The 21,720-nt window shown below is 42.5% G+C and overlaps 1 protein-coding gene across 7 annotated transcripts; it reads right to left on the minus strand.

Moving 5' to 3' along the window:
* Positions 1–1,774: 1,774 nt before the first annotated feature.
* On the minus strand, positions 1,775–21,523 carry PTPMT1 (protein tyrosine phosphatase, mitochondrial 1). Of its 7 annotated transcripts, none has more exons than XM_065427262.2 (6): positions 21,202–21,519; positions 20,832–20,912; positions 19,120–19,311; positions 15,768–15,900; positions 12,900–13,007; positions 1,775–2,449 (listed from the first exon to the last, which is right to left on the minus strand). In XM_065427262.2, exons 1-6 carry the CDS (start codon positions 21,511–21,513, stop codon positions 2,289–2,291), a joined length of 987 nt encoding a protein of 328 aa, XP_065283334.2. In that variant the 5' UTR covers positions 21,514–21,519; the 3' UTR covers positions 1,775–2,288. The 7 variants fall into 7 exon arrangements, with proteins under 7 accessions (XP_065283334.2, XP_070393709.1, XP_065283336.1 ...); XM_070537608.1 differs by lacking the exon at positions 1,775–2,449 and adding an exon at positions 3,744–5,657 and having other exon boundaries at positions 21,202–21,523; XM_065427264.2 differs by lacking the exon at positions 1,775–2,449 and adding an exon at positions 3,744–3,940 and having other exon boundaries at positions 21,202–21,497.
* Positions 21,524–21,720: the final 197 nt, after the last annotated feature.

Consider the following 21,720-nt stretch of genomic DNA (forward strand, 5'->3'; position numbering starts at 1 on the left):
AAATAAAGGCAATCAGGATGATGAGCAACATTTTGGCTTGGGCATTGATGGTCACACTAATGTTACACCTGCGAGCTATTTTAGTGGGAATTTTGTTACATATTGCTGCCAACTGTACAGTTTTGTCACAGAAGTAAACTTGAACCCTTTCAGAAGTAGCTAGTGTGACTATTCATATGTTCTTTCCTCACTACAGTCTATGCAAACCACACCAAAGCACTTTCAGCTCCTTCGTGCAATTCGGGCTTAGGGCTGATAAAGTAAAAACAACTGGGGGGGGAAAAAATGTTGGGGTGACCGTGAGCTCCGGCCTGGTGTGGGCATGGTGTTACAATGTGGCCAGAAGCGATAGAAAGGCATTCCAATATACTAGCCACTTTCCAACTTGGCACTGCTAGTGGAAGTGGTTTTCATAGACCCGAAGATAGCAGAATGCCGTTGTCTACAGAGCGCATGAGGCAGTGCAATCTCCGAGGGCTTGGTTTTGGCATACGGTATCGTCGTCCACTCGCCATCTTTCTAACCAACACACAAAAGCAGAGTTTGTTCTGCTACATTAAATTATTTGCATAAGAGTTGTGGCTGGGTGCAAGCGGACCCAAAACACACAGTAGAATTTGGGCAAAGGCAACATGTCATCGGGCCATTGGTGTCTTAGTGACATCATGAATGCACTGTGGACACCGCCTATCCTAAAGTGCGAGCATGTGGCCTTTGATACATTCTGTACCAAGTCTAAGCATACATTTAAAAGCATGTTAAAAGAAAACAGGTGAAGCCTCTATTTAACGGCATTAACATGTTTCTTCTATAAACATTGCCTTACCATTTGCTTTTATTAAATGCAAAATAACATACTTGCAGAGCCCAGCTTCCAAAATGTATTTCGAAGTCGAGCTAGAAATGGCGCCTCCCAGCTTGCGAGAAAGTTTTCTCTAAAAGAAAATTGGTTGTCTGCCAGCTGGTGCAACCTAAAGCCCCTCCATACACGGTGGCGCGTGGATGCAGGGGCTTTAGTGCAACCTACTAACTAGTTTGTTTTGTTTTTTTCGATTGGCATCCAGATGGAAGTTTTAATTTAGCACACTCCTAACTGGCATGACAGCCTTTGCAGTCTATTGCCAGCTGGAAGTACTTGCTAGTACTGCTTGTTTTCTCGAGTCCAAGCACGACCCCCTCCAGCAAGTTTTTTTTATCGTGCTTATGATGACCAAAGTTGGAGAGAGGCATCTGAATTTTTACTAAAAAGCTAATCGGGAATTTTTTCTCCTGAGAAAATATGCTTCAGCATTGAATTACTCATATCCAACATGAAATTTATCTTGGTCCAAAGTAAAAGTGCGGCTTGTCCATATCCCATTTTTGAATATGGATAGTGAGCACGAAAACACAGGGACAGAGAAATGGAAGCAGAAAAGTGCTAGCTGTGATAACCATTCCATGTAACAAGCATTAATGGGCAGCTGTCAACACATTGAAATGGTCCTGGAAAACTAGAAATATTTTTCCCAAGGTGCCAACAGTTTTTAATTACCACAGAAATAGGCCAAGAGGCAATTACAGTGTGTTTAGCAACAAAGGCATGTATTCATTCACATATTAATATGTTCCTAAAGCAACAATGCTTGCAGTTTTGCATGCAGGCTCTTGTCGGACCACATTCATGCGATACATTTGAATTCATCTATAAAAAAAAGGAAAAGAAATGGCAGCAAACAAAGTTCAGCACAGATATTATGCAAACACAGTGTTATAAAAGACAAGAAGAGAAGAATTTGGTTAGTGTCACAAGAAGTTTATTCATTCCAGAAGTTACATCAACAGGGCAACTGTGTCCATTCTTTGTGCAAAAAAGAGAAAGACTTGGTGCTTGTACACAGTTCGTCAGAGGGTTAACAGGGCTGGGAACATCTTTGTGGTTAAAATAGAATTGCTATCCATTGTATCACAGAAAAAGAAGTGCTTTACATGTTCTGTACGTACAGGTTTGTGGTAGTTGGTGGATAAGAGGCAAGAACAGCATCTGCACTACTATTACATTCATTGAAATCTTACTATGCGTCCCTAGACACCGGAGTCAGACGTGCCACAAATACCTCGAAAGACTATGGCAATCCATAGAGATGGAGTGATGGCTGGCAATGTTTCCTGCTAGGTTTTTGCAGGAAAACAGCATTGGTTCCACAATGCATGTGCTCCTTGCTCCATTAATATCAGCAGCCCTTTGCAGCTGTACAGGCCACCTTGAAAAATTCTGCCAGAGTTTATTTCAAGCCTTAGATACCGTATCATGTGAAATAGAGCCCACAAATACCTAAATGCAAGCAATGCTGGAACGAGCGTCCCCAAAAAGACAGCTGCCTAAATGCCTGCTTTTCTGAAGTACACAAGGCAGAAACCAACTCGCAAGAGCTTGGGAGGCCGAGTGGAATGGTAGGAGGTGTCGACTCTGAAATAACACATTCGGGGTAAGTTAGCCTATGGTTTGGCCAATCAGTACTTCGGCTGAGAAGGACTGCCTACATGATCTCGACATCAGATGAGTCAAACTTCCAGAAGTTTCACTCCTGTATCCCTTAAACCCACAAAGCCAAATGTATCATTTTTGATATTCTGGGGTGAGACTTAACTTGTGGGTGGTACTTCAGACTAATTACTATTAATAAAGTTTGTACTCAAAATGTTTTGTAGCTTTTTCTCTCTTTCTTCAATGTATGTACTCTCCATGGCCAGAAATAGTGGTAAACAAGTTGTTCTAGCTTTCCTTTATGTGGAATGGTACTTGGGTTTTCTATGGTTAAAGTCCAGCTGCAATGAAATTTTAGATTGCACAAAAATCCTAGTTTCAGATATAGTTTAGGTACAGAGCAGCCATTGCGCAAGATTTTATCTTTAAAATACAGGTTGATATGTCACGAAAAGCTAGCGAAAAGCTAGCAGCCTTTGGTTTGCAGATGACATTGTCCTGTTCAGCAACACTGGGGGCAAATTACAACAAATGATTGAGGCCCTTAATAGCGAAAGTAAGAGTGGGGTTGAAGACTAATATGCAGAACAAAAAGAATGTCCACTAGCCTGGCAAGGGAACAAGAGTTTAAGATCGCCAGTCAGCCTCTAGAGTCTGTGAATAAATGCGTTTACTAATGTCAATTACTCACAGGGGTGAGAAGGAAAATTCATCATTGTCATATAATTAATGAATTCTATTGGTACTCACATATGGGGCAGAAACTTGGAGGTTGACAAAGAAGCTCGAGAACAAGTGAGGACCGTGCAAAAAGCAGTGGAAGGAAAAATGCTAGGCATAACGCTAGAAGATGGGAAGAGAGCAGTGTGGATCGGAGAGCAAATGCTGATAGCCGATATGATGATGATGATTGAAGTTTATTGGTGCAAGGGTATTTAAGACCAAAGAGTGCCAGGACATGTGTTTTGGTTAAGCGAAATTGTGAGTTTAGACTATGACCTAAAATAAAGGCTGTATAGAGGCCGATATTCGAATTGACATTAAGAGAAAAAAATGGAGCTGGGCAGGCCATGTAATGCGTAGGATGGATTACCGGTGGACCATTAGAGTTACAGAATGGGTGCCAGGAGAAGGGAAGTGCGCACACTTGAGTACGGCAGAAACCTAGGTGGGGTGATGAAATTAGGAAATTCACAGACATAAGCTAGAATCAGTTGGCGCAGGACAGGGGTAATTGGAAATCGTAGGGAGAGGCCTTTGTCCTGCAGCGGACACAAAATAGGCTGATGATGATGAAAAGCTTCAGAAAATTGACATATTTTAAATCGAAACTAGAAAACGAAAACGTGCCATTACTGCTTATCAGAAATGATGCAAAACTAAAAACATTGAGAATCTGTACAGTTCCTCTGCATGACCACAGAGATTAGGCGGCACCCACAGTCTGCTGAAGGTCCAGGATTTGTGTCATATCTGCAAACAAAGTGTGCACGTCGTTTGTTCATTTGTTTAACTGCTATTTAAACATTGTTAAAGAATAATTGGACAATTACAAGCCTTGCAACTCTGCCAAGATTGCTCTAACTTTTCTTTTATAACCAATTTAGCCAAAGTGAAATTTCATTGCAGTTAGCCTCTAAGTAACCTGCTTACTTCTCTTGAATGTGTCACTTTTGCAGCATGCACCCTTTATTATCAGCAGCTAGACATAAAACTGACATAACATGTAAATCAACAGTACCTCTTAATACCACTGGATTAACATACATGCATCAGGTTAGTGCTGTCACTAGCACAGGTGAGGAATTAACACTATCACCTCACAAAGGCTTATCGCATTTTTAGTATACTTAAGATAAACTGAAGCTTCAGCATACAGAAACTCATGGCAGCAGTATCTTGCCAAGGAAAGTGCTGAAGGAAGTTGACCATATAGTGTTTTTTTTTAACATGATAGTTAAAGGCCTTACTTGCATACCCTGGTTGATCATTGCAGTTACTGCTGCTACACACATTTGTAAAACAAAATCTAACAAACAAACAAACAAAATAAATCCCCCGATTTGTTCTATACCAAGACACCCATGAAAAAAAAAAAGTCTTTTGTATGTCTCAACTTTTTGACAGATGGAAGGAACTAAGCCATGCACACCTCACATTGTAAGCATCTTTCATAAAACAAACACTGCTATTTGTGTTAATGCACAAAGCAGTATGGAGTTTTTCCAGCTAGGAACCAATCAATACAGGTCAGGCATATAAGTGGTGCAGTAAAATGTAACAGGTAAATTGTGCATAATGGATAAGTTACCCCAGCTTTGAGCAAACAGTTTAGGCCCCGCAGTTTGGCGAGAGAATAGTTTACACAGTAAGACTTCAAGCTTTCACTATTCAACTGTATGTAGCAGACAGACTATTCTCTCATTGTGGTAATCCAGCCGAAGTTCGCTCCACTAGCACGGGTGTCCCAACAGAATATTGCCACGTGCAACACATTCTACTTTAGAAGTTTTTCAGACATTTCCCAGAACTTAGAAACTCAAATCAAGTGATTGCTAATGAATTTACTGCATGCCTACCTTTACATCTGCTGTTTGGATTAACCTTATCTGTTTCTTCACATAAGTTATGCAACTTCTGGCAGGCTGAATCCCCATTTGCACGCACCAAACAATACTTACACCCAGAGCACATGTGCAAGTTTAATGCCATTAAGTGTCCAGGACCTTAATTTCTTAATGCCATTACATCTAAAGTTGCTGATATGTGCACTTTTAATGAGATCAAAATAAGTGATGACGATAGCAGTAGTGAATACAATAAAATTCTTTGACAATTCTAATATCTCAAAAAAAATATGTGGTCTCGGGCATGAACTGCACCAGTGCTCCACAGCGGCTTTCGTGACAGGGACCATTAGAGCAGTCATCAGAACAGAAAACAACAAGGTTTGAAGGTTTGACATGCCGTGAGCACTTTCTTTGCTGCAGCAAACGTAACCCCAGACATTAAGAAGTCGTACTATAAGCTTGCAGGCCTGGCCGACGACTACGCCTCCCTTTACTCAGTGGGCCCGAGTGGGATTTCACATTAAATAAAGTTCTCTTTCTGCCTTGGGAGCTCCACCAAAGGTGACGCAAGCTCCCACAAGGGCTCATTTCAGGCAGTTGTGTGTGCTTCTGTCCACCCGCTAAGAAGTGCCACAAAAAAAAAAAAAAAAAAGAAGTTACCAAACATTTGTTCACCTTTGGCAAACGAAGCATGAAAAAGAAGTTGCATCACTAGTACTACTCTGGATGCAGCACTCTTCACAACTACTGGAAAAGATTGCTTTGGTCTACCACAGTAGAATCTGTGAAATCGGTGACTATCTCACCGAAGAAAAAAAATCATTCACCTCAATGTTCAGCACAGCCGAAGGAATTTCCTGTTTCTACTGTGTAGACACTAAATGTTGACTCACAATGTTGACTCACAATATTGCCAACTTCAAAGTTATGGCTTGTTCATAGTGTTTTTAATGCACCTTAAAATTATATCAGTAATTTAAACGGAGCTTCGAGTTTCTTTCCAAAGCAATACCTCGACCAACATAACATTGCATCTTTTGCCCCCTCCCCGCATGCAAGACATAAAACCCTAGATAAATACTTCTTATTTTTCTCCGTAATATTGTAGTTCAATTTAAAAGTTATAATTCTGTACTTTTAAGTGCCAAAACCACGATCTGATTATGAGGAACTCTGCAGCAGGTGCTCCAGATTCATTTTGACCACCTGCAGTTGCTTAACATTAACCTAAATCTAAGTACACAAGCATTTTTGCATTTTGCCCTCATCGATATGTGGCCGCTGCAGCTGAAATCAAACCCATGACCTCCAATCTCAGCAACACAACACCATAGTTACTAAGCTGCCACACACACACACAAAAAAAAAAGCCCGACCTATCTTGGGTAAGAAGATGGAGGGGAAAACCAAGAGTCCATATCTTTTTTAGTTCCAACCACATAAAAGCCATCAGATAATAATGCCACACAAAGCATAAAGGAAGTTCACTATTCATACTAATTCAGAAATGTAGAAATACTAAGAAAAAGAAAATTGAAAAGGATGAAAAGACAGCTTGCTACAAACCTTAGATGAAAAAAAGAGTCACAGAGCCAAAGCCACATCTTCCACATCAAACATGCAGTGGCCCCTATATATTCTTGTGTGCTGACGAAGCCCTACAGAGAGCTAGCAGCCTGTGACTGCCGAATAACAATGACGTTTCAGGCAGTTTTTCCTTGATTCACAAGTGTTTACAAAATATGTTAGTGGTTCTGCAGAATAAAACGCCAAACACTTTCCTGCATATGCATCCACACAATAGAAATTCTGACCTGGACCACGCTCTGTTGAACTCCAAATCATTCAAACAATAAATGCACAAATGTGAGAAGTCTGAATTAACACAAATCGATAGCGGTTCGAGTTGACATCTGTTGCAGCATTGGTTTGACATGTAGTGAGGAGAAAGCAGATTCAGTGGCAGTAATAGTTTAAGACAGTGCGGCCTTCAACATGACCTTGAGACACCACAGCCTTGTTCACTTCAAGCTAGGCAGACCTGCGTTTCAAATGACTGCTAAAATACAAGGGCCATATTCTGGTTCCTATCCCCATAGAAAATGTTCCCGAGAAGCACACTTTAGTCAACTGAAGCAGCAGGTGCACGTGAGCTAGTTAAATTCAATGACAGGGATAGGCGCACAGGCCGACAGCAACAAATTTCCAAGCCAGCCTTTTAGATGGTGTATACGGGTGAGGTCTAGGGCCCAGACTTCAGTATGACATTCTGCAAGAAATCGCCACAGCTGTGAGGAGCTATCTATATAAAGTGATAATAGAATAGTTCTGGTTGCATGTGAGCCTTTCAAGGTTGTAAAACTATGATAAGATGCCTTATGCAGCACTGAAGTGTTTCACAGGCTTAATGCAAAGTGGCGACTTACACAACCACCCAGCAGATTTAAGGTTATACAGTCAACACCCACAACATTATGGTGTGCCCAAACGTTCCATCATAATTGTATCAATCCTGCCATTCCCACTGTTTCAGTTGATTAAGGCCTGCCACTTGGTTGGGCATGGAACCGGACAGCAGCTCCAGCAACAGAATGCTGGAGACCAGAGAACAACAGGGGGGAAAAAAGCAGCATTCCTGTGGTTTTGCACTCGCCCATTTGTACCTTCCTGACATATCAAGATTGGTCATTGCAAATCATGCCGAACACTCTTGTACCTAGCTCTTGAAGTCCCCTAAGGGTACCCTATCACTAAACCACCACACACGAACACTCAACGTCAGTGCAAAACATGCTAATGGAAGACTATGATTTGCATACAGTTTCAGCTTCAGGCTCCTTTAGTCCTCTTTAGCTGTCACTATTTGTGGTAGCTGTAAAGCATAAATAGCTCCACACAACCCAAACAGGGGAGTTTATGACTTGCAGAGGCTATGCTTGTAATGCTTGTAAGGCTGCCAGTAATTCCAACACATGCACTGCGTACACTGAGAATGATGCAACACCTGCACATGTCAAGTTAATCCCACAGCACCACTCAAACCTGTTAGCACAGCAACTGCAACTTGCAGCCACATTTACCATCATGCATGAATGTCTCTACGATGCAGAGCACCGAGTTCACGCTGTGCCTAGCAAACATGAGAACTGCACATGTCCCAGACGAAGTGTACAGTGGAACCAGCATCATGAAATTACCAGACAGAAAAAACATGAAGTGGGCCTCCGCTTTGAGAGCCCAGCATCGAAGTCAGCGGACATGGATAAGTCAACAGCATAATGCACATAAACGATCAACCACTCTCTATCTTAACATACACTGAAGTGTGCATAATTCAGCAGTCACTGAAGGGTATGGAAAACGGACCAGCATGAGGACACTGTGGACTCTTCGTAAAACGCATGCAGGCCAGTGAACACTGGACCGGAGATTTTGTCAGGTTATTTGGTCAAGTTCATGTCGCGCTATCATCACTTCAAAGCTTGAGAAGGAGAGAGTGAGTATTGTTGCAGAATTTGAGCACTGAGGCAAAGGCGCACTACAGAGGCTGGACTAAGCAATGGTCACATGCAGCATGCCATACCCGGTTTTGATATAAAGGTCTACTACTGCACCAGAATGGAACATGAACGTCCGATATTAAACTACAGGATGCATTAGCTTTTCTGCATTAGAGTAAATCACTGGCGCAATTCATTCACATAGGTGACAAGTTTTCAGCTTAGAGTGCACCAAGTGGCTGCTTACACCATGATCACAGTTCCCAATCAAAATTAAGTGTAACAGGTGTTTTACAGACTTTTTTCCTATTAGTGTTTCACTCCAGCATGACAGCATATACATACTAATGTTTACAAGCCAGCTGTAACAGAAAGGATTGGAGGAGCCAGTTATCCGAGTGCAATTGACAGGCGACCAATCCTAACAGAGTATAAACCACAGAAGTACACTGTATCCACCCACTTGCACCTGAGTGAAAGACTTGGAGCTACAACTAGTTCTACTATTGAATGGACAGTAAAGAACCTCTGCTTCAAAAATCACAAGCAGAAGTTTGTATATGCACCATGTCTCGAATTGGAAATAGGCAATCCTGCCATGGGTGGTCCAGCCTTTCACTTATTTCACCACAATCCATAATACACAATCATACCAATTAGCACTCCTGGAGGGTGTTCTGTAAGTGCCCAACTAGTGAACTGTCCGTTTTGGCTGCTGCTGACTGGCTGGAGCAGTACAAGCGAAAAGGAAGCAGGACGGGAGCAGCTGCCTCATTCTCGCTTGCACCCCATCCTAGCCAATCAGCACTTCAGCAGCAACTGAAATGGAAAGTCCACTGGGACAGAATACAACCCCCCCCCCCCACCCCTCGTACTATGCACTAACTCGCTAGATCCTGAATTGTTATTTCAATACAATGTCACCATCAGCTAAAAACAATTAAGAAAACTAGATAAAATGGAATTACGTCAGGATGTGTGTAATTGGACAAGTCGGTTCGACATGTGGGAAGGCCAGGCTATCTTGTGTCGCATGACATTCCGTCTTCCCTGCAAAGCACACTTGACGGTGGGACTCCATGTTGTAGTTACAAAGCAACAAGTGATGGTACAATCGCTCCAATGCTAGCACCACCTGACGACATAGATAGCTCAGTCATGAGCTCAGTCTTCCATTGTTTCTACATTGGCGTGACAGCTATGCATAGACACAATAACTGTCTTGCTCAAAGTGGACACCTGAACTGTTGTGTGGCAGGAGGGAGGCCATTGGCACTCAGGCTATCTCCCTCCTAAGCACTGTCTGTGCCCAATCCACCTTTTTCATTTTCATGTGCTGACCTCTGCCGCGCGTCGCTAGAAACGTTTTGGAAGGGTGAAAGGGCTTTTGCTAATTGATTTGTGTGCATGTGCCCACGTTGAGTATGCGTCAGTTGTGCATTTCGTGAGTCGTGAATCATTATTAATGGCTTCTGCGGGACAGAACGTAGTTCGTGGATGCCATAATGCACTGACCGACTGTTGGGTGAGCAGGCCTGAGTGTGCTGTTGTGCAAACAGTGCAGCCGATAAAGGCATGCCGAATTCCCTTTGCCGACACTGCTGCCTTGGAAAGTTTGTTGTCGCTGATTTCTGCACTTGGAGCTCGTTTTTTATATTCTTTTAAAGATTATTTAGACATTTCGCATAATCAAGAAGTCTTCAAGCGCAGCCTTCCGCGCTGGATTTATCAAAGTGGTGCACTTGTTTACATCGACATCTACAGACCCAGATCTTTCTTAGCGTCAAATATTGTGAAAAAGGTGCATAGCTGATATGATATGTCAAAATGTAGCAAAACATACATATAAGCGCCTATGTGTTGTTCCACCCTGAGACGAGTCAACATGTACGGCCGAACCACTTAAACAACGGCAGCTGTGATCCAGATAACATGTTACGGGTTGTTTATTTATTTCTGATGCTCGCTTTTCTCTAACTCCATCATACTTACGGTTTGCGCTTGCCATAGAACATTATTAGAGGAAACTGTGCTTGAATAAATTAAGTGCTCTGTTGTTCTTTCACGAAAACACGGATGCCATCACTGATACCGTTGGTATAACTGAGCAAGACGCTTGTTTATGCTGCTGTATACCGAATGCACCAGCTCTTGTTTCCTGTTTGGCGCAGAGGTAAACTACATCTCTGAAAGTGACAAATGTGTCAGCATAACAATGCATACAGACCCACCGAATGCAACCGGCAGCCTACCGTATGGTACAGTGACATACAGGTGTTGGCACAGCACTGTGTTGCCGCTTATTGTGTACATGCCCTTCGAAGTGAAGTGTAGTTGACTTCAAATCGCTAAGGACAGTACTGAACTATAAAAGAAATTTCCTCAGTCCTAGCTGCTTACATTTCAGTTCAGGTCCGCCAGCAGCGGGTGCATGAACATGACGGTGCCAGGCTTAACCTTGGCTGAATAGGATCGACATTGGCTGAAACTTCATGTGCACGGCTTGAGAGAGTTCAAGCTTGTGCATTTCAACTTCGTAGGGCATGTTCCGACTTACTTTGAGAGCGCTTAATTATATGTACAAGCGAAGGCGCTGTCGCGTTGTCAGTTCGATGGCCTATTGCGCAGGGCACGGTTGAACGATGGTCGGCTTGCTGATTTTGTTGGTGCCATCGACAAGAAAGCCCGTTGCTGTGTGAAGACTCACGCTCGTCAGTTGCATTGTTGTTGGCCCGGTATGATAACATGCTTTCAGCGGCGTATTGTACTGAATAGTCGGTCATACGTTGATGTGAGTATCTTGTCAGTCTCGCATCGACCCAGTGTTACCACGCCTTAATATGTGAAGCCAGGCATGCGCTTCCACGACCAGCAAGTGAGGACCGATGCTGCAAAAGTACTTCATCAGCAGCGTGATGTTTTTAAGTGCCGTCCAAGTGTAACACACAGGTTTTTGTTAAATTTGCTAGCCATCAATGAAAGACAGCAACTACCTGGCTCACAGTGCAGTCCAAACCACTGAAATGAAGCCCTGGCCACTTTCTGTTTTAAAGTTGAGTTGCAGTCTTACTATACGCACATTTTCGGCACCGTAACGATGTTCAGCTACCAGTGGAGGTTCAACGCGGTAGATGGCACAAGTGTTTGCAGCAACGCACATTCGAGTTTTTTTTTTTTTTTTTCTTTAAGGGGAGGGGGGGGGGACTTCCCAGCATGCGGCAATGCACGCGGCCCTTCCAAAACGTTTCGCGACTAATCCGCTAGTGCAGGACGCATGTGCCGTCGTGCCATGAGAAAGGCGGATTTGACGAGAACCTGCGTAACCAGCCCATGGTGTCCAATAGCCTTTGCAGTGGGTATTTGATTCTCATGGAAACAGATGGCACCACCATATTGCCTATTCTGACAATATAGGTTTCTTGTTTCAGTCTGAGTCGCCTTTGTCACATCTATGCCAACAGAACAGGTCACCTGATGTTTAATACTATAAGTTACTTTCATAAGGCTACTTGTCTCACACTGCAGATGCTAGGTGACACACATCAAAATCTGTAACACTGTCTCAAAATGCTTCCACATCATGCACTTTATGAAAATAAATAAATAAATAAAAACTACAGCACAGTTATTCAGGCCATATCATTTTACATTAATAAAGTGTGGTCAACATCTTTCTCACCACAGTGCCATGGAACACCTGTGTTGCATACTATGTGTAAGACATGCATAATACGATCCCTTTTATTGTTTACAGATTTTTTTTTTCCCCAGACATTTTCGCCTCACTAATTGTACTACTTACAATGCTGTACTGTCAGGTGTAAGGTGCACGGGACCTCCTGTAGCTGTTCTTTAACTTCTAGTTCTGCCTGCTATTTCGAGAACAAGGAAAAAAAAAAAAGCACAACAAACAACTTTTGGACTAATAAGTGCCTAACCAGCATGTATTCAGCCCCATTCCTTGGCCTTATCATTCACTTTCACTGCTTTTCCTGCATGTCTATGTACCACACAATATCAGAGCCAGTGATGAAGTGGGCATATCTTCTGGCCCCGTCGCAGGCCAAGTGTCATGACATCAGATTGGTCACATTAGAAAAGTCTCAACAGCACCAAACAATGGTGTTGTCCGTTACTTTGAATGGGCTCTTGTACGGAGGACCTCTTAGACATCACATCTTAAAAGCCAACTGCAACGAAATATCAGACCATGTAAAGAGCCTAGTTTGAGATAGCATAGATATAGAGCAGCCCCCACACAGAGATTTGCATTTGGAATACTATTGGACACACTACGAAAAGCTTACAGGAACAGACATTTTTGATACTGAAACTTACGAAAATGCCGCAATTACTGCTTACTGGAAGTGACAGAGAATCTGGAGTGTTGAGAACCAGCGCAACACCCTGGTATGACCTCCAAGACTTGGGTGGTGCCTGCGGCACACTGTAAATCTTGGAGGCGACTTCCTGGAATATGTCAAGTACTAAGCATTCGGTACTGGCATTGTCAGCACAGGTAAGGCAGTTAACAAAATTAGACAATCACCAGCCTTCCAAATTTGCCAAGATTGCATCAGTAGTACATACTACTTATATACAGCCATATTAGCCAAAATGAAATTTCATTGCAGTTCGCCCTCGAGGAATGACCAGAAAAAGTTGCAGTGCCACACTAAATAAAACATAGCACACATGTGGGGGACACTGCATGTTAGAAAGTATGAAACCACCTGCAGGCAAAAACAAAGAAAAACCACAGCGCAGCTCTGCTGCCCTACAGATACAAAACTAGCTTGTTTTAACAAAATGACGTCACATGAATGGGGACAAAGTGGACAACGGAAAGAAGGCCCTGAGATACACTAACTCTGCCAGACTTTGATGCCTTCCTCACCAATTGGACAAATATCAATGCATCAGACTACAGCCTAAAAAACTATTTCCAAGAGCTACTCGCGGCACTGGCATTGGCAGTGTTAAGCAAACACTTTGTTGAAAGCAATGTGTACTACACACATACTGCACACAACTTTCACTAAGCTTCACCATCCATGAGACTGCCTGGTCACACTATAGCGAAACAAGACCTCACACAGTTAAATTAAGAAATGCAGATGGTGTTCCTTAACCACATTGCCTTAATTGTAGGCCTGTACCTTGTCTCTGATGGTCATTTCTTGGATCTTGTGCTGCCTGCATGAGACAAGATAGGCAGTGCAGACCTATTAAGGTCCGAATTTTGCACTGCACACTTTCTTTCAACTTGGAAAAATCTTGTATTGGGCATGGAAACAAAGAAAGCCAAGAAACATTGCATTCATCACTTGTTTACAACATCCCATTGAGCATCACACACACAAAAAAAATTTGCTTCCGAATTTTCTTTCAAAGCTAAATCTGCCTTCTGTTTTTTAAAGATATACACCCATTGTTAAAGCCATACAATATTTGCAGTCGCCAGTGCCGAAACAGGTCGATCTTTGCACCACTACCTCGTGCGGTACCCGTGGAAGCATGAAAGGGCTCATTCCCACTGGTATGTGCAGATGTGAAGCTCTGCTGTAGAACCACAAAACCCACTCTAACAGCAGACACAGCACTGCTACCTTTTTTTTTTAATTATTGTGCATGAGAACAACAATTGCACAGGAGAATGAGGATTTTGTTGGCTGCAGGCAGATCTACAGCCTTGCAAGACATGCCAGCAATTGCTCTGCCCAGGTACCTTCTTTCAGGTAAGTTCATTCACGTTCAGAAGTGCAGTGCAGAACGGGTCAACAAGATGAGGCAAACAGCGAGACGAAACAGGACACAAGTCTGAAGCCTGTTAGCCATCTTGTGCACAATGCTGCACCAAGCTGCCCTCTCTTCTCAAATTAAGTCACTCTGAAGAATTTAAATATGCAATAAGAAAATGTGAACCTGAGAGGATGCTTTTTCAACAAGAACATGTGACCCTCAAAGGGTTAAAAACGTCAAGAGGAGGTGGACAACTCCATCTTGATTGTCCAGTTTCCTCATGGAAACAAAGACTGCATTCTGTAATGAAGGACCCTCCAACAAATGGTGTTCCACATCACTATTGCACAACTAATTGTACAAGTTCCCAAAAGGTTTCAGTGAAAGCACAGATGTTCCCTCTTGCCACATGCCAACTTTACAATGATTGCTTTATTGACAATTCCATAGTTTATCTCTCACTTCTACTTTCAAATGACAATGTCTCTCAACTTAGTATAGTGTGTTTCTCAGCCAGTTGGTAAGGGCCATGTTATCGAAGATATGACACCAGCACAAAAGAGACAAGGGAAAGGACAGCAGTGAAAGAAGAGCTTTTGGAAGCATACCTTATTAAAAACTATGGCTGCGGACAATGTTTCAGTGTTCCACCTGCTACTCTTAGTGATAAAGAATACAAGTATCTAAAGCAACACCTGAACTTTTAAGTCAAATGCGGTTGCAGTGGTCTGATGCATGCATAAAGTGTTATGCTTGCGGCTTCCTTTGAATAAACTAACAGTTGCAAGTTCAGCATTTTCCCCGTCACTTTCTCAATATAAATTGGGATTTAACGTCCCAAATATGCATTGCAGGTTAAGAAGGATGCCATAGTGGAGGGCTACAGATTACTTTTGGTCACCTGGGGTTCTTTAACATGCACATAAATCTAAACATATTAGCGATTTTCTTCTCTCTTTTTAATTTCATCCCCATGGGAATGCAATCGCACGCAGCTGGGGATTGAACCCACAACCTCGCACTCAGCAGCAGAGCGCCATAGCCACTGAGCCAATGCGGCGAGTCCTGTCGCCATTTTTTACTGCTGCCCTCATCTTTCTTATGCTGGTTTCACAAGTTGAACAAGTGATTCTTGGCAGCACAGCAATTACTTCAATCACCCAACACCGATTAAGCAACGCAATGTCTGCAGGTGCTCCACACATATCTGCAGCTGTCACTGGAAGTCGGTACCTTAGAGAGAAGAGGAGGGCTTTAACAGCATTGTCTAGCACACCGGAAGCCAGAGCTTCACCTTCCTCGTTTGGGCAAAAGAAATATTAATACAAGGGCTGCAAGAATTGCCAGAGCTGGCCCCAGCGTTGCAACACTCCCAGCCCTACCTACAGTTTCCCAGAGGCACATTGTAAAACACAAAGATACAACAAGTGGCAACGGCGAGTGAAACTTGTCATTAGCCGGGGCTGCTGCCGATGACTGGAGGGTCACCTGATTCCAGAGTGGCAGCAACATTCTTGTTGAAGTAAGTGTGCAGCGCCTCCCACTGGGCATAGTGCAGCAGTATGTGGGGTCGTTTCTGACGCAGGAGATCCACGGTCTTTTGTGGCGTCCACTGGTACCTCTGAGAGGACAAAAGCAATTTTAGAAATAACATTAATGGTGTAGTACTACGACTTCTCCAATTTTCGTTTATCGTGATGGCACTAGACTTTCTGCAAGAGCTCCCCTCTCCCCACCCCCACACTAGTGCACCAATGTCGAATGTACCAAAATGCAGAACATAAGCTTTTTAGCTTTCACTGGGTGAGCAGACAAATGACTGGAAACCATGCAAACATCACTCTCACTTTCCTTGTTTGTTTTACGTCCCATATCTACAGAAGGACTGCAAGGGATGTCATAATTGAGAGCGCCAGATTAATTTTGATTCCTTGGAATTCATTGATGTACTTGAATAGATGGGCATTTTTCTATCCCACCCCTATTGTAATGTGCCTGCTACAGTTTGGAATAAAATCTGCAACCTTATGCATAGCAGCAGAGCATCATGACGCCTGGGCCACCAAGGCCAGTGTCACATGGAAAATAATGAAAACTGGTGTGTTCACGCAATATGAAACATCCATATCATATAGTCATATATGACTGATCAATAAGTAGAATGGCAATAAGGTGGATATAACCTCTTTCTTTCATTGCCTCATTGGACACATAATGGGTCCCAATTTCCACTATGCCATGCACATTCCTGCATTCCATCCACTGCCTGTTGTGCCTGAAAATCACAGTATTAAAGTGAAATATTGAAACAAGAGCACTATTGAAGGAGACAGCAAAATAGTGTGTTTAACAAGCAACAAGAAAAAAGGAAGAAACAAGTAGAAAAAGAGTTTCAAAGACGGCTGACAAGAATGACAGATGAGAAAGGCTGGGAATAGTGCAAGAAAATCACCAATGCTTGTTGGAGGAAAACGGCATGCATAATATGCACATTTCCTCATGGCTGTCAAGAAGGAAGTGGTGAGCCACGGCTACTTTTCCTGAACACATATTCGTACAGGGAACGACAAAACTACTGACAACTAGCTCTTGCACATTCAGTGAAAAGGCATCTCCTCTTCAGTAACAGCACAGCTTAAGGGGTCATAAACAATCAAATGCAAATCATTCTACACTGCAAACAAAAAAGGAAGTCCAATGAACGCATCAGTATGTACGAGAGTATTACATTCACATGGCATATAGAGCATGTCAGAAATCCAGCATAAAAAGTAGACGACTTCTATGCAAAGACAAGCTGTTACCCTTTCTACAGAATGTACAACTATAGTCTAGTAATTTAATGTTACACCATGCACTAGAAGCACTACTTTCTCGTCATCAATTGAAGTCAGAGCAGCACGCCAAACCCAGATGATCTGTTCACCCAATGAAGTTTTTTTTCACCCCTTTTTCTCTTTTTCCAGATGACCTTCACTACAAGAATTGTCTTATCAAAGCAAAGTTTCATGAAGAGTGTAATATCTGTTAACAATCATTTACGTGATGTTTCTGTCATTCACCCTCTTCGTACAGCCGGAAATGACAAAAGATGTACCAAATTTCCCAGACGTTTCCAGAAACATGGCTTCATAATGATATGCTTCCCATCGGCTATATTGGTACTAATTTATGTGCCAGCTACACTCGTCAATGGTAGGGAAAGGGTTAAATTGCACAGGCTAGGGCAAATACCACAGTAAGTGCAATCAGCTTGGGCTGCCAAGACTTCTTTATTAAGAACAAACCTAAGCATGCATGCAATATGCACCAGCGACACGAAACTGCAACAGCTTGAACTTAAGCTATCGGAATTAAGTCAACAAAACATTTAATATATGGGCACCTTGCTTAGACAGGCTAAGCAAATAAAGGCATATTGTAAATTTGCTCCAGTTTTTAACACAAGTGACAGTAAGGGTCTCCCACAAAGAGATTCATTGATTTTTGGCCAAAGCACAACTATGTTGGTTATGCAACACTGGTTAACATGCACCGAGAACCTGAAAATCTTGCAATAAACCTGTACTTTAACAGCCATTTACTGTCAAAAAAGATTTAATTAATGCTGCAGAAAGCCATACAGCCGCACTGCTGGTGATAAAATATTGAATGCATTGCCTACCATGTCTTAAAATAGGCTTACGAAGGATGTGTGGTGCAAGGTTATGATTAACAAAATGGGAGGAAACTCCTGTAATTTTAACCTTGCACCATACATCTTTCTTAAATTATGCAGCAACTAGCACAACATAGTACACTGTTAAAATAGGCAATTAGATAAAGAGTAAATAGAATGCCCACTTGTATTTCAACAGAGTATGAACATTTTTACAACCTGTAGAGAGGTAGCTATATAGTGATGGTTAATCTGCAATATACAACATGTTGTGCAACTTTCAGATCGACAGTTTCATGGAAATCAAATATTATAATTTTTTTTTTTTCAGTGCTGGCATTGACAATGGACATAAGCTGGTTATTGCCCTGACACAAATGCACTGAGCACAGGTGTGCCATCAGAGAAACTGCACTCCATGTACTCTGCATGGTCTATCAAAGGGTGCAACTTGGCAGCAGTTATTTCACCTTCCCGGTGGGACAGGTGTGCAACCGAAAAAAATAGTCACACAAGGTAGGACAAAACATACAGTTCAAAGCCTAATGAGTGCTGGAAGCAAATCATTTTGACAGAATTGCCTGCCTCAATGAACTAATGAACAATCTGTAAAGTTAATGTCTTCAGGTAAAAAGTAGGATTTATCAACCTAAGATTGCAGAGCTAAGCCAGCATTTTCCTAAGGATTTAAACAATGGATGGCAGCAGAATGCAGCCCATGTAGGTTTTCTGCAGTTTTCACTCTACACAGAGACTTTCATTGCAATGAAGGGGAACATACAACGAAGGAACTTTTGGAGGTGTGTTACTGTGTCAAGTATTCCAGCAGCGTTTACAGCACTTCTGGTTCCATGGAATGGATACTGAATCAGCGTAGCTTCCTTCTGCAATGATTTTGCATTTGCCCGAATATTGAAGAGCAAAATAGAAAAAGAAGTCAGATTTTACACTTCATGGTCTACTTTGTCTTATTTTGCTTTAATAAGTAAGGTGTAAATGTTTTCCTTTCTTCAGCCTAAACTAACATGGATGAGAATGTGGGTCTTTTTGAGCAGCACCCTTACATGTATGTGCTCTGCCTCCGTAGCTATCCCTTTATCGGCACAGAAAGTTGTCTGAGTATACCAGGTCATTCCACTCCATAAGCACTCTCAAGGTGAACAAGATAAGTGCACAACAAACCTGCATCAGGTAGCAGCCAACAAGTGTCGCACTGCGTGTCCTGCCAGCCTTGCAATGAACGTAGACGGAGTGGCCCGTGCCTTCAAAACTTTGGATGAACTGCACACCGCGTTGGAGCTTTTCTTGACAGGGTGTCTCAAAGATGTCCGTAGTGCTCAACTGGAGGAACTTGACGCCACATTTCTCCCACTCCTGAAGCAGCAGTTGGACAGGTCGTACGTGCAATTCACTACAGCCTCACGTCGTCTTGTATGTCATTCAATCGCTTCAAGGTATCATTCGGCAATACTGCTTACATTTCAAGGTACAAAAGACTACAGTGTTTTGGTCAGGTGGTCACTGACCACCTGACCTGCGGTCAGGTGTATTACCGTAAACAGAACTTATGAGCTGGGAAACTCAGTCCATTAGAAAGAATTTTAAATGCTCTCAAAAACAAATTGAATCATTGCTTATTTCAATTACCAATTTCATTTATGTAAGTTCCATGGCAGTGTAATGAAAAAGTTCTGCATTCAACATTTGTGCTCTGAACTTAGAGTTGCCCCTAATCTAAACTGTTTTAAAATGCATCACCAGAGCATGCTCTACCCAGATGCCATGGCTAAAAGCAACAACTTATGACAGTATTAAGGTCAGACCTTGTACACATACACAAATACCCCAAAATGTAGATGGGAGAATGGCTGTCCCCATAGCTCGAGTGGTAGAGCATTCATACCCATAGTGGAAGGTGTGGGTTGAGCTACCAGGGGCGGCAAGTTGTGTTTTCATCAATATTAATTTCCGTTTACCTTATCACTTCAATTAAAACCACAGGTAATTTCCTCAGTGCTTTCGCCGGCTTAATTATCTGTTAGCCTCATGTGGTTGTGCCTAACAAATGATCGAGCCCCTCAGTTTCCCTTCTAGTTAACTACAAGAGTGTTGTTAGTTGACGTAAACACAGTCTTATGCACTCAAGATAAGCACAAATGGAGGTATTCAATGATGCAACATTATTAAAACTAAAGACAGAAGATGAAGAATAAAGGACAGGGCAAGCTTTCCCATATCAGGTTCATCTGATGTATAATAACATTAAGCTATATCAGAACAAATACATGCAAGTGCTAAATGAATTAAATAAGATATGTGAGTAAACAAATGGTACTTGGATAATTTATTGAGTAGTAGTAAATAAATCGTGCTTTAGTTTGGATATTTTCTCTTTGCTTTTCATCATCTATCTCCACTATTTGGAAATGGATGTCCTGCTTATATGAAGTGTTCCTGGTTGGCGGTATACTGTGTAGCAAATGTCGCACCATCTTATCCCAGTCAGACTAAACATGCTATATATTTGGATGCTTATTTAGATGAAGCACGTACATCAAACATGGTAACAACTAACGCGTTAAAGTATGCCAAATTCGTAGTTTGCACAATATGCAACGAGCAGACGTTTTCTTTTCCAGAACGGGTGACAAACATGGTAACAACTAACGCGTTAAAGTATGCCAAATTCGTAGTTTGCACAATATGCAACGAGCGGACGTTTTCTTTTCCAGAACGGGTGACTGCTCTTGCCTATAGTTCCCATCTCTGCTTTCGCTCTCTCCCTCTCTGAACTCTGAACAATAAAAATACCCGAAATAAGTCTTTAGAGCTTTCGCCAGACTCCCACTTCAGCGCTGCGCCTGAAGCGACCGCCAATAGAACGTCGCACTTACTTCCTTGCTCGTGACCCAATATCGTAGCTCGAAGTCTTCGTTCATTGACACGACCCCTCGCACGTTTTCTTCTTCGAGTAACTGTACGAGAAAGAAAGAACATACATGCCTAAGATTATGCAGAGTAATTAGGCTGCTAACCATAGTAAGGTTTCGCGTTAGCAGGCAACACGAGAGTATTGAATTGCCGGCCGAACCAGAGCTTTGAACTTTCCGAAACAAGTGCACGCGGGCGCGCCAATTCACTCAGCTCTGCGGTATTAACTTAAGAAGTAATTAAATTAATCAATTGGCTTTGATACGCAGCAGTTGCGGAGTAGGTCTAGGTTTTGCAAAGCAGACACGACGAGGCGAGAACGACAACCCGTACCTTTGGCGTGATGCTCCGGAAAGGCAGTGCTCCGAGGATAACGGTATCATCAATGCGGTCGTACCACCGCCTCGTTGACACACGCTCCATGACGACATTATATATTAACGAGGGATAAAAAGTAACCCTCGAAAACATTCCGTGAAATTTCATACAAGTACCAAACGGTGCACTGGCTATTACCCAGCGCACAAAAGCAAAATCTTTCCGTGTAGTCTGCTTTAGGGCTTCGTCTGCGCGAAAAGGATGGTGGGAAACTCGCCACGTGACCACACTGCCGCGCCGATGCGGATTGCTTGTTTCTTTAAGCATGCTTTTAAGATTCGCTTCTTCCGCTAGCGCTATTATTTGGCTTCGTGCCGTTCACTCTTACTTCACTGAGCTGCGTACTTTGTGAAATTTTCACCAAAGACACTGACTTTGAGTGATGAAGCAACGGATGAAGTGTTTACGGTTTGCGAAGTAGCCACGTTGTCTACTGTTTGTTTCATAAAGTGCTTTTATGCAAAATATTCATTA

Source organism: Dermacentor albipictus, chromosome 4 (assembly GCF_038994185.2).
Source record: "Dermacentor albipictus isolate Rhodes 1998 colony chromosome 4, USDA_Dalb.pri_finalv2, whole genome shotgun sequence".
Lineage (NCBI taxonomy): Eukaryota > Metazoa > Arthropoda > Arachnida > Ixodida > Ixodidae > Dermacentor > Dermacentor albipictus.